The sequence below is a fragment of the Pelobates fuscus genome, chromosome 3 (genome assembly GCF_036172605.1).
Source record: "Pelobates fuscus isolate aPelFus1 chromosome 3, aPelFus1.pri, whole genome shotgun sequence".
In the NCBI taxonomy this organism is placed as follows: Eukaryota; Metazoa; Chordata; class Amphibia; order Anura; family Pelobatidae; genus Pelobates; species Pelobates fuscus.
In genome coordinates this window covers 172,229,609-172,241,876 of record NC_086319.1, presented here as the reverse complement: position 1 = coordinate 172,241,876, position 12,268 = coordinate 172,229,609, and the positions used below count along the sequence as shown (strand labels likewise).

The window sequence follows — 12,268 nt, the reverse complement described above, 5'->3', positions numbered from 1 at the left end:
GTGCCCCTGACTCACGCCGTTAGCTAATCCATGAGGAAGGCATCCTTGATCTTTTGCACCACTATATTGAGTGGTGGGGGGGTGGGGGTCTCTCTCTGTAGCCACACTTGGGCTAGGGCCCTCCTGGCTGCCAAGTTCACTTTATGCAATAAATTTTGTTCCACTCTGGACCAATCATCCAGAGACCTGGCCAGAAGGAATACCCAAGGGTCTAGCTTAACCTCCCTATCAAAGACATGCCACAAAAGCTTTGCCACCCGTTTCCAATATTTTTGTGCCTCAGGACAATCCCACCACATGTGTAGATAGGTCCCCTTTTGGCCACAACCTCTCCAACACAGATCTGTAGACATTTTGTGCATCCTACAAAGTTTCACCGGGGTGGCGTACCACCTGAACATGGTCTTATAAGATTGTTCCTGCATGGAGACACATATAGACGAAGTCGCCGCGGCCTCCCAGATCTCCTGCCAGTCAACACCCTCCAGTTCCTCATTAAGGTCAGCTTCCCATTGGGATATGTAAGTGAGCGCCCCCCATTCCGACGTGCTTGTACTTAAGTGTGTATATATAATGGAAATGAGGCCCATAGGGAATTGTTCTGTAAGGCACATGTTTTCAAAGAAGGTAGGTGGTGTCAGTGCGCTATTTTTAATCGCAGGAGTCTGGGCGTAATCCCTAAGCTGAAGGTATCGGAAAAAAATCAGAGGGGCGTAAAGTAGCCCTGGTTTTCAATTCCTCAAACGATATAAGTGAGCCACCTTCATATAAATGGCATAGACGTTGGACCCCCGTGCGTTCAATACCCTTAAAATTTCTAGCTTCCATTCCCGGGATGAAGGCCGTGTTTCTCAGATAAGGGGCCAGCGGGGAGAAGTGGGGGGACAACCCATACTTAGTAGATGTGGCATCCCAAAGTCTCAAGGAGTTCGCAATAGCTGGGCATTCGACACGGATTGATGGTCTGTGGTCCCTAGGGACCCACATGAAGAACTGAGGGATATCAGGTCCCATGAGAGACGACTCTAAGTCCACCCACCGTCTCTCTTCCGGAGGAGAGTGCCATAATGCTATTTGTGTTAGCTGGGCCGCTAGATAATAGAAATAAAGGTTCGGCAGACCCAAACCCCCCCTCGTTTTTGCCCTATAAAGAATGTTGCGGGAAACTCTATGTTTTCTATTCTGCCATATACATTTTCCCATGGCCTGCTGGAGCGCACCCAGGTCAGACTTAGTCAGCCTGACCAGGAGGGCCTGGAACAGGAATAGAATCCTAGGGAGAACGTTAATTTTCACCGAATGAATCCTAACAATCGAAGAGATCGGTTTATCCAGCCATTTCTCCATATCAGTTATTAAGGTGTGGATCAAGGGTACATAATTTTGTCGGTATAGACGGGCAGGATCCGCCGTCAGCCGAACCCCCAAGTACTTAATATGGTCTCTTGCTATACGAATCTTGTAAGTTTTACCTATGTGGGCTATATCTGGTTCGATCATGCAAATAGGGAGCGCGCTTGACTTGGGTAGGTTCACCCTATATCCGGCCACTGTAAACTTCTAACACGCTCGCCAGCGCCTCCATCGACTTTATCGGGTCCGTCAGGTTCCATTCCCCAAGCTGAAAGGTATCATTTTCGATCCCAATATCCAGACCCGTGCCTTAACATCTGTGAACATCGCCTTAATCGCGGTTATAAAGGTGTCTGGGGGCCAAAGTGTCGAGAACCTCAAATAGATAGGGCCATTTAACCCTATCCAAGGCCTTTTCCGCGTCAAGAGATAAGATCAATGTCGGGATCCCTTTAGCCGCCTGCCTCCATATGAGGTCGATGTTACGCCTAGTATTCTCGAATAATTGCCTACCGGGTATAAAACCCACTTGGTCTGGATGTTTAATCGGCTAGCCAGGATTTTTGCCAAAATTTTGGAGGTATGGTTAATTAACGAAATCGGGCGGAAGTTTCCCGGGATAGGATCGTCTTTGCCTGGTTTCGGCAAGAGTACGACATCTTCTAGAGACATATCTCTGTCCGTAGTGCCCCCCTCCATGAGATCATTAAACCATGTTTCCATGTGGGGTGTAAGTTCTTCTCAAAAAATTTTATAGTAGCTGCCCTTAAAGCCATCCGGGCCCGAGCTTTATTGCCTTTCAACATTGATATCGCAGCGTCAATCTCCTCAGCAGAGATTCGCGTTCCAAGGGCAGCGGAATCCTCCCCCCTCAATGTCGGCAGGGATAAATAGGACAGAAAGGTGCGAGTGCTATCAGTTTCGCGCTGTTGGTCTGAATCAGTCCCACTGGAATGATTGTATAATTTGGTATAGTACTCTGTAAAAACCTTGGCTATTTCAGTAGGATCCGTACAATACTTACCCGTAGCGTCTTTAATTCTCGTAATATTCGAGTGTCCTTGTCTCAGGCGGAGAGATCTGGCTAACAGTGTATCCATTTTATTGGATTTTTCATAATAAGTCCTCTGGGACCACACTATAGCTCTAGCAGTATCATCTAAGAGCGTTTCGCAGACCGAGGCCCGCAGATTCTGCACGTCCGTCAATGTACTAGGTGATGAAGCAGCTTTATGCTTCTCTTCCGCTTTCCCCAGAGCCTCCAGGAGAGACAACAATAATTGTGTTTTACGTTTCTTCTTCAGGGTGGCTTCGCGAATCAGTATACGCCTGATAACCGCTTTGTGCACGCCCCACACCGTAGCCGACTGGAGACCAGCCTCCGTATTCCTAGTGAAATACTCATTCAATTCCCTTCGGGTGGTTTCTACCACGGCCGGATACTGCAGCAAAGACGTATTCAATTTCCAGGACCACGGAGAAGCTGTACATAACTTATCCAAAGTGAGTGTGACCTCTGCGTGGTCCGACCACGTAATAGATCCAATCGCAGAATCAAACTCTGGACGCAGAGTGTGAGTTCACCAAGAATAAGTCAATTCTATTCACTTTATCTGTTTGACTGCTCACTTGACTTATAGTTGAAGCTTTAGATCTACAGGGAGTGCAGAATTATTAGGCAAATGAGTATTTTGACCACATCATCCTCTTTATGCATGTTGCCTTACTCCAAGCTGTATAGGCTCAAAAGCCTACTACCAATTAAGCATATTAGGTGATGTGCATCTCTGTAATGAGAAGGGGTGTGGTCTAATGACATCAACACCCTATATCAGGTGTGCATAATTATTAGGCAACTTCCTTTCCTTTGGCAAAATGGGTCAAAAGAAGGACTTGACAGGCTCAGAAAAGTCAAAAATAGTGAGATATCTTGCAGAGGGATGCAGCACTCTTAAAATTGCAAAGCTTCTGAAGCGTGATCATCGAACAATCAAGCGTTTCATTCAAAATAGTCAACAGGGTCGCAAGAAGCGTGTGGAGAAACCAAGGCGCAAAATAACTGCCCATGAACAGAGAAAAGTCAAGCGTGCAGCTGCCAAGATGCCACTTGCCACCAGTTTGGCCATATTTCAGAGCTGCAACATCACTGGAGTGCCCAAAAGCACAAGGTGTGCAATACTCAGAGACATGGTCAAGGTAAGAAAGGCTGAAAGACGACCACCACTGAACAAGACACACAAGCTGAAACGTCAAGACTGGGCCAAGAAATATCTCAAGACTGATTTATCTAAGGTTTTATGGACTGATGAAATGAGAGTGAGTCTTGATGGGCCAGATGGATGGATTGGTAAAGGGCAGAGAGCTCCAGTCCGACTCAGACGCCAGCAAGGTGGAGGTGGAGTACTGGTTTGGGCTGGTATCAAAGATGAGCTTGTGGGGCCTTTTCGGGTTGAGGATGGAGTCAAGCTCAACTCCCAGTCCTACTGCCAGTTTCTGGAAGACACCTTCTTCAAGCAGTGGTACAGGAAGAAGTCTGCATCCTTCAAGAAAAACATGATTTTCATGCAGGACAATGCTCCATCACACGCGTCCAAGTACTCCACAGCGTGGCAAGAAAGGGTATAAAAGAAGAAAATCTAATGACATGGCCTCCTTGTTCACCTGATCTGAACCCCATTGAGAACCTGTGGTCCATCATCAAATGTGAGATTTACAAGGAGGGAAAACAGTACACCTCTCTGAACAGTGTCTGGGAGGCTGTGGTTGCTGCTGCACGCAATGTTGATGGTGAACAGATCAAAACACTGACAGAATCCATGGATGGCAGGCTTTTGAGTGTCCTTGCAAAGAAAGGTGGCTATATTGGTCACTGATTTGTTTTTGTTATGTTTTTGAATGTCAGAAATGTATATTTGTGAATGTTGAGATGTTATATTGGTTTCACTGGTAAAAATAAATAATTGAAATGGGTATATATTTGTTTTTTGTTAAGTTGCCTAATAATTATGCACAGTAATATTCACCTGCACACACAGATATCCCCCTAAAATAGCTATAACTAAAAACAAACTAAAAACTACTTCCAAAAATATTCAGCTTTGATATTAATGAGTTTTTTGGGTTCATTGAGAACATGGTTGTTGTTCAATAATAAAATTAATCGTCAAAAATACAACTTGCCTAATAATTCTGCACTCCCTGTAGTTTCATAACTGGTTAGGAGGTTTGATTAGTGGCCAAAATATTTTGAGCTCACCTTTATAGCTTTCTTGCTACCTTTAATTCGCTCTATCTTTGCCTGGGCTAAGTTCACTCGTTCATTTATTGCCCGCAGTTGGTGCTGGTTGGTTTCCACCCGCTGCACAATCCTGTAGAGAAATAACGATACTACACATAAGGCTTCATGAAACACAAACATAGCTCTGCCAAATTAGATACATTAAGCCAGTGGTTCCCAAGCCAGTCCTAAAGACTCCCCTAACAGGATTTAGGGATTACCCAGTTGTGTCTAAGCTGCATTTTTAGAGAAAACCAAATATCACAACACCATAGACACAACTCGGTAATCCCTAAATTCTGGACGGGTAGGGGTGCCTTGAGGACTGGCTTGGGAACCACTGCATTCACCTATGAAAATACCAATTAAATACCACTTAGTTAAATACAGAAAGACAGGAATAGCCACACCTCTTCTTCACAGATATAAAGTGTCGATTACACAACAAAAGGGCGTCTTTCTTAAGACAGGACATCTTTTCTGACCCCATTATTGTGTATCTGCATGTGTGTCTGTGTGTATATATCTATATCTATATCTATATATATATATCTTTGTGTTAGTTTGTGTGTATGTGTATGTGTTATATAGTGTGTATCTGGATGTATGTCAGTGTGTGTTTGTTTATCTGCATGTGTGTCAGTGTATGCACGGGTGTGTCTGTGTAACTGTCACCCCACCACAAACACTGTCAACCCCCCCCCTTCACCCTGCCACACTCACAATAACTCCACCAATCCTGTCACTAACCCATGCCATACTCACCTCCCATCGCTCTGCCATATTCACCCTATTACACTCACCTTCTCTATCACACTCACTGCCCCAATTCTGTCACACTCTTTCTCCATCACTCTGCCACCCTATCTCATTAACCTCTCCAATCCTGTCATAATCAACCATGCCACACTAACCCTGTGGGGCGTGAATGAGACACATGGAGGGGCTAACAGGCTGGAGGGGCAGGGCAATTTTAGCACTAGGGCCCCATGGTTTCTAGTTACACCTCTGGTGGTGTATATAACTAAACATCAGCACTGTACTGTAATGACAGTAATTTGCATATACATCAATCTGTTGGCTTCACGTTTAGGCTCTTAGTTTTACAAGATCAGGAATCCCTGGCTTTAGGGAGGTCAGCCTTGTTTCTTTTGTTTCTTCTATTCTTTCATCTTTCTTGACTTTCCTCCACTTATTCCCACAAAGAAGTCTGAATATGTCTCTTAGTTCCAGCTCATTCTCCTAACCCATCTCCTTCTTGTAATGAGAGAAAAAAAAATGATAATATTGAAGCAGAAGGTTGTCTTCCCCTGTCATTTTAAACAGGTTTGCTACCAACAAACAAACAATGTTTATACGAGCAATGTACCGTATATACTCGAGTATAAGTCGAGTTTTTCAGCACATTTTTTTCAGCACATTGCCATAATACATACAAGGACCGCCGGGCTCATTACAAGCCCGGCGGTCCTGTTGGGGGCTGGCAGAAAGCTGTTACTTACCTTTCTTGCAGCTCCTGTCAGCTCCCTTCTCTTTCCTCTGGTCCGTGCAGCTCTCTTCTCCTCCACTGTAAGTCTCGCGAGAGCCGCGGGGTCAGAGCGTTGCCACGGTCCGCGCGGCCGCGAGACTTACACTGGAGGAGAAGGGAGCTGACCGAGGAGAGAGAAGGGAGCTGACAGGAGCTGCAGGAAAGGTAAGTAACAGCTCTCTGCCAGCCCCCCTCCTACACAGCCCATCCACTGGACCACCAGGGAATGAGAGCCCCCCTCCCTGGCCATGTATCAAGCAGGGAGGGGGGATGAAAAAAATGAATAAAAATGTAAATAATAACAACATAAAATATTAATAATATAAAAATAAAAAATATTAATAATAACAAAAAAATATTAAAATAATAATTTACAAAAATAATAATAAAAATGCCCACCCCCCACCAAGGCTCTGCATCACATACACAAATACACTCTGCATCACACACACACACTGCATTCATACAAACACACTGCATTATATACACACACTGCATTCATTATATACACACACTAAATAAATATTCAATTAATATAATAATTTTTTTTTAGAAATTTACCAGTAGCTGCTGCATTTCCCACCCTAGTCTTATACTCGAGTCAATAAGTTTTCCCAGTTTTTTGGGGTAAAATTAGGGGTCTCCACTTATATTCGGGTCGACTTATACTCGAGTATATATGGGTACTTCATCTTATGTGTAATGGCTCAATTGCTATTGTTGCTATATAGAAGCATCTTAATGCCATTCAAAGTGGGATTAATGGTACTAGGATGGGCATATTTACATAGATATTTCTCGAGCAGTCCTGCACCCCAAAACCCAGGGCACACCTTCAAGTACACTCCCGAAAGCAAAACTACCCCTCTTTACGATATGACTTTGAAAGAAATGGCCTAGACACTGCCTTAGCCACACTAAATGGTGCCATTGCACACACAAACAGTGCTCCCTGCATGGTCAAATCACAGACTCCTACTATGCTCCTCACATGGTATTTCAGGTATTTCCTGTCCTATGAGTACAACGACAATCAGGTACGATACCTATAGGTAAAGTAGGCTTTCACTGCCTTCCTTGTATCATAGAAACACAGTAATATTGCGCCTCAGGGCATAACTACACTGCAGGTACGGGTACTCAAACATATGCAAACCCATTTGCTACCCTTTCACCAATTACTGCAAATCTGCTCATTGACAGGAAGACTTATAACTGCAAGTTACATTCCCCAAAATGTCTGAAGTGGTTTCAGGCATAGAATTAATAATTTCTCCCCAATGCACAACCTGTTTTCACATACACACAAGTGAGATTTTAGTCAGGTTAATAAGCACTGTGGGACTAGGGAATCCCTTCACTCATACCAGGCTTTTAAAACGGATTAATAAGGAGGAAGGAAATGGCTACAGTATGACCTCTTCCTAAACAACAAAGATCACCTGCTGAAGATATCATTGGCTACACTCTGCAAATGCTGCAGTGTATCCGTAATCTGCTGGATGGTCTCTTCTCTTCGAAGATCTGGCTGGATAAGTGGAACGGAGAAGGGATGAATCTCCTGGGAAGACTTCTGAGGCATCGTGACAGCGCCCCCTGCAGGTAGAGCAGGCATCCCAAGCTACTGCACTTCTAACACCTGCAAAAATAGTACATTAAACAGAGCTGTAAAGGTGTAATATTCTGCTATAAATAGGAGCATTCCCCAAGGCCAAGGAAATGAGATGCAATTAGAAGCAAGTAATCAGAACCCTTAACGACTATAGCTGATTATTGGGAGGTGAGCAAAAACGTGATGAGGAGAAGAATGATTTGCGAGGGGGTGGATTTTATGAGGTGCAGGATGAAGGGGGGGGGGGAAGGTATGACATGATATCTGACAGAAATAGGAAAACAAGTTGATTATAGTCAGGTTGAAAGAGTACAGACCGTTTCAGACTCGTAATAGAAATAGTGAATACATTAAATATTAAAAGCAAGCACGCACACACTTATTAGTGGTATTCTTAAAGCACTGACAGAGATACAAGAATATTATGTAATGATTGTGAGTACTGACTGTATAAGGAGTAAACATAACAGACAAACATTTAATTTAGGTCATTTAATCATGAAGAGGTTGATGCGGAAGAGGCTGTGCTATATATTGTACAGTATAGAACACCTATGTTGTGTATGTCATGCACAATGGATGTGAAGAAATGCCAGCATGCACACAATACCTTATGTATAGCAGATATGCATACATATGGGATGGACAATGCCGCTTCTGGATAATTGTCCTTACACATAGCTGTAAGCCAAGCACTGCTGTCCTAGTGTAAGTGTGGTGCAGTTGCACAGAACGCAAATGTCTGACCTGGCTTGTTCACTGATATTGTGTATTTCTAATGTGTGTCTCATTTACATTTGCTTGTTTGCAGATACTCTTTCTTCACCATGATATCTGATAACTAATATAATAACTAATATAAACTAATGAGCTCCTTTGGCTTTCAATATCACTTCTGCAAACGTCAGAGGCACGATCTATACACCAAAACTGCTTCATTACTCTAAACTTGTTTTGGAGACTATAGTGTCCCTTTAACTAATATATCTACCTATAAGTCTTCCAGCAGTCATCTGTGAATGGATGACTTTAGGAATTTTGCTCATGTATGCAGGATCTTCCATTATTATTATTATTAGCATTTATAAAGTGACACATATTTACTGCCAGGAGGGACAAAGATAGATAGGGGGAGGCTAGAGCAAACATTTGTTGTACACAAATGAAATGTTTTCTGACCAAATTCTAACAGCCAAAATATTAATCACTATATGTACATGAAATATTGGTGAAACATATGCAAACAGTAAAAAAACTGTTGAAAACAACAGTAAAAAACTGCATGTGCAAAATATTACAGTGGCAATCTAAAGGTAAAAATAGTAACATTGTTATAGTACATAAACAAATAAATATTTCAATAGAAAGTCTGTATTCTAGCATGGGTACTGATAATTACACAGATAAGATGCAATGTAGAAGGAAGTTTCAATAGCAGCTTTGGAAAAGTTATAGGTTAATGTAATGTATTATTTTGTCAGTGGAGGATTCTTCATTGTGTGAAAGTATTTAGAAAACTGGGCAGACTAGATGGGCCGAATGGTTCTTATCTGCCGTCACATTCTATGTTTCTATGTTTCATCTTTGATACAAATGAACAAAAACAAACAAATGAAAAAAATGTGTAGGATACAGGTAACAGATAAAAGAAAAATGTAAAATAAATTCACTCACAAGAGAGCAGGGATATACCTGTGTTTGCACGTATTGGCATTTGAATGCAGGCGTGCATTTTTTCTGTAGTGTGGTTTTTGAATATGGTGAGGTGTTTTTATGTAGTGTTTGGATACAGGGTTGTATTTGTGTGTAGAGGAAGGAGGGGGATGAAGACGAGGGGAAGGGCGGGCGATGACGAGGGGAAGGGCGGGCGATGACGAGGGGAAGGGCGGGCGATGACAAGGGGAAGGGCGGGCGATGGTGTGAGGGGGGGAGACTAAATACCTTAATTCCCTAGTGGTCCAGTGGGCTCCCTGGTGGTCCAGTGGCCATAATATCCGGTCTGCAGTTCCGCAGAGTTGCAAACCATGAATTTCGCAAGACACAGTCAGAACGTTGCAGTGGTAACCCGCGGCAACGCTCTGATTGGTGAGATCTCGCGAGACACATGGTCTGCAGCTCTGCACACTGCGGACCGGTGTCTGCAATGGGCGCAGGAGGGGCATCTCACCGGCTTCATATCGAGCAAGCCGCCGGGCCCCCTCCTGGTGTCGGGTCCTCGGTCAGTGACCCAGGACCCTACACAGTCTGCCCCGGGCACCCCCCTAGTGAGTGGCACCCGGGGCGGACCATCCCCCCACCAGCAGCAGCAGTAAGCCTATCAGATTCCAAGTAAAGCAGATACATCAAGTTAGTGTTTAAAGCGACGCTATAGTGTTATAATGCTATAGTGTCCCTACTATTATTTAGGTCCCACCCCCTCCAGGTGGATGAAAATTTTAATAAATAAAAGACTTACTTTTTTCCCAGTGCCAGGACTCTCTTGGTGCTGATTACATATCCTCCTCCTGTGATGTCATGTAGGAGGCATGGCCTCCTCTGCCGATGTCCAAACCAATGCTCCTCAGAGGCAAGCACAGCTTGAGCATTCAAACATCCCCATAAGAAAGCATTGAGTTTTATGCAGTCATTACTGTGGAAGCAACTCTAGATAGATGTGATCTTAAAGAAACACTATAGCATTAGGAATACATACGTTTATTCCTTCAACTACAGGGCTCTAGTCAACGTTTAGGTGATCTGGTCCCGCTGCATTTTCAGGGCTAAAACGGTGATTTTATTTAACTTTTCTCCCCCTCCGTGCTAGTCTCTGGCGTTCTGCTCCACTTCTTGGATAATTTCAACCTAATGCTTCCTGTAGAACAGCAATGGTTTCAGCTGCATGGTTGAAACATGGCATCCAGACAGCTTTGTTGAGATGGGAAGAATACAGTGGACATGGTGATAGGAATCTGTATGTGCAGCTTTTCTGAGCCCTCCTGCCATCAATATACTTTTTTTAAAGTTTTTTTTTCTCTTGCCCTCCGTCCTCATACCTTCCCTTCCTCTGCATGCACTCTGAGTCCGTGATTGGACTGCGTGAGGCACCTTGGTAAAAACAGGTGGAGGCGTGGATGGCAGCTCCAGGAGCTTCACCTGGAGCTGCATTCCAGGTAAGTAAAGAACTTAATTTGCAATAATTTACATTGGAAGTTAAAAGGACAAGGACACTGCACACTTTATTGAGATGAAGTGTTCGGAGTGATCATGTCCCTTTGAAGCAGGCGTGTCAAGCCTGCAGTCCACATGTGGCCCAGTTGCCGCCTGAGCTGCTGGACGGTGAGGGAGGCAGGGAGCCCATTACTTATTGTGCTCTTTTTGCACAGCTTCCTTGCGAGGGACCTATGCAGGAATAGCACAGTGATCCCATCACAGCAGAGGATCCACTCCAGCCCTCCCAGTGCAAGGTAGGTAGGTGTATTAATGTAATTCTTGTTTGTGCATGCCAGTAATGTGTTCATGTGAATGTCTGTTTGTTACAGCGAGTAAGTGTATAAGTCTGTGATTGTGTGTATGTATATCTGTGGTTATAGGGGTGTGTCCCTGTCCCTGGTTCGGTATCATTAAATATGGCAATCCCATATGGGATAACAAATAAGGGAGTTATCTACTAAACAAATGAAATATCAAAACTAAGAAAAGGTATTTTGAAGTTATGATATAAATTAATTACAGTATATATTTTACGTGTGGCCCAAGATAATTCCTCTTCGCTCAATTACCTTAAAGGGACCAATTGCACCCAAAATACCAATAACAACAAGCCAAATTGCAATTTTCTAAACTTTGTTAAATGTGAATACACATTTAAAGATTAATAAATAAAACCCTTTTTATAATGAATATCTACGTTCATGCTGCACCAATAAATAACAATATAATAACATTTATATATATTCCATTATATGTAACATATATACAACTTGCATAGAAGTTCATATAATTCGGATATCATTCTTACTCATTTTCAGTAGCCAAGGAAGAAATGTGAGTATTCTCATTTTAGTAACTAGTGACTATTGTAAACATTCTTAACTTAACGATTATTCCTGTAGGGAAAATAAACAGTGGCCATTAAGAAGAGAATATGATATAGTGACAGGACATTGCATGCCTACTTGTAAACAGAGAACATGATTTGTCTATACACAGGCAATAGCTGGACCAGTCTATATAAATAATATACTGCTGCTACGACTACTAATAACATGCTTTTCATATAAAACAGTGACTTCCTCCTGGATCTGATACAATGTAACTGTACATCTCTAGGTAGGAAGGAACACTCACCTCCTCAAAGCTCCAAGATATCCTTATCACGTGACTAACGTCATATGATCACAGTTTGCTTCCGCTCAGCCAATGGCCACGCCCCGTGTAAGATTGACAGAACTCTGTGCTGTTCGTTTGGAACACAAGTCATATAGTCCTTTACTTGGGCAGATCTGGGGGTCCCTCGCTC

General features: G+C 43.2%; 1 protein-coding gene across 2 annotated transcripts in view; it reads right to left on the bottom strand.

Moving 5' to 3' along the window:
• WASHC1 (WASH complex subunit 1) overlaps positions 1-12,182 on the bottom strand; it is a 36,120-nt gene extending 23,938 nt beyond the window's left edge. Inside the window, exons 1-3 of one of the 2 annotated variants that reach the window (XM_063445334.1) lie at positions 12,097-12,182; positions 7,601-7,754; positions 4,610-4,721 (exon numbers count right to left, since the gene is read on the bottom strand). In XM_063445334.1, coding sequence (XP_063301404.1) covers positions 4,610-4,721; positions 7,601-7,740 — 252 coding nt within the window. In that variant the 5' untranslated portion in view covers positions 7,741-7,754; positions 12,097-12,182. Of the gene's footprint in view, positions 1-4,609; positions 4,722-7,600; positions 7,798-12,096 lie in introns of both variants that reach the window. The other variant, XM_063445333.1, reaches the window with a different exon arrangement.
• Between the last annotated feature and the right edge of the window lie 86 nt (positions 12,183-12,268).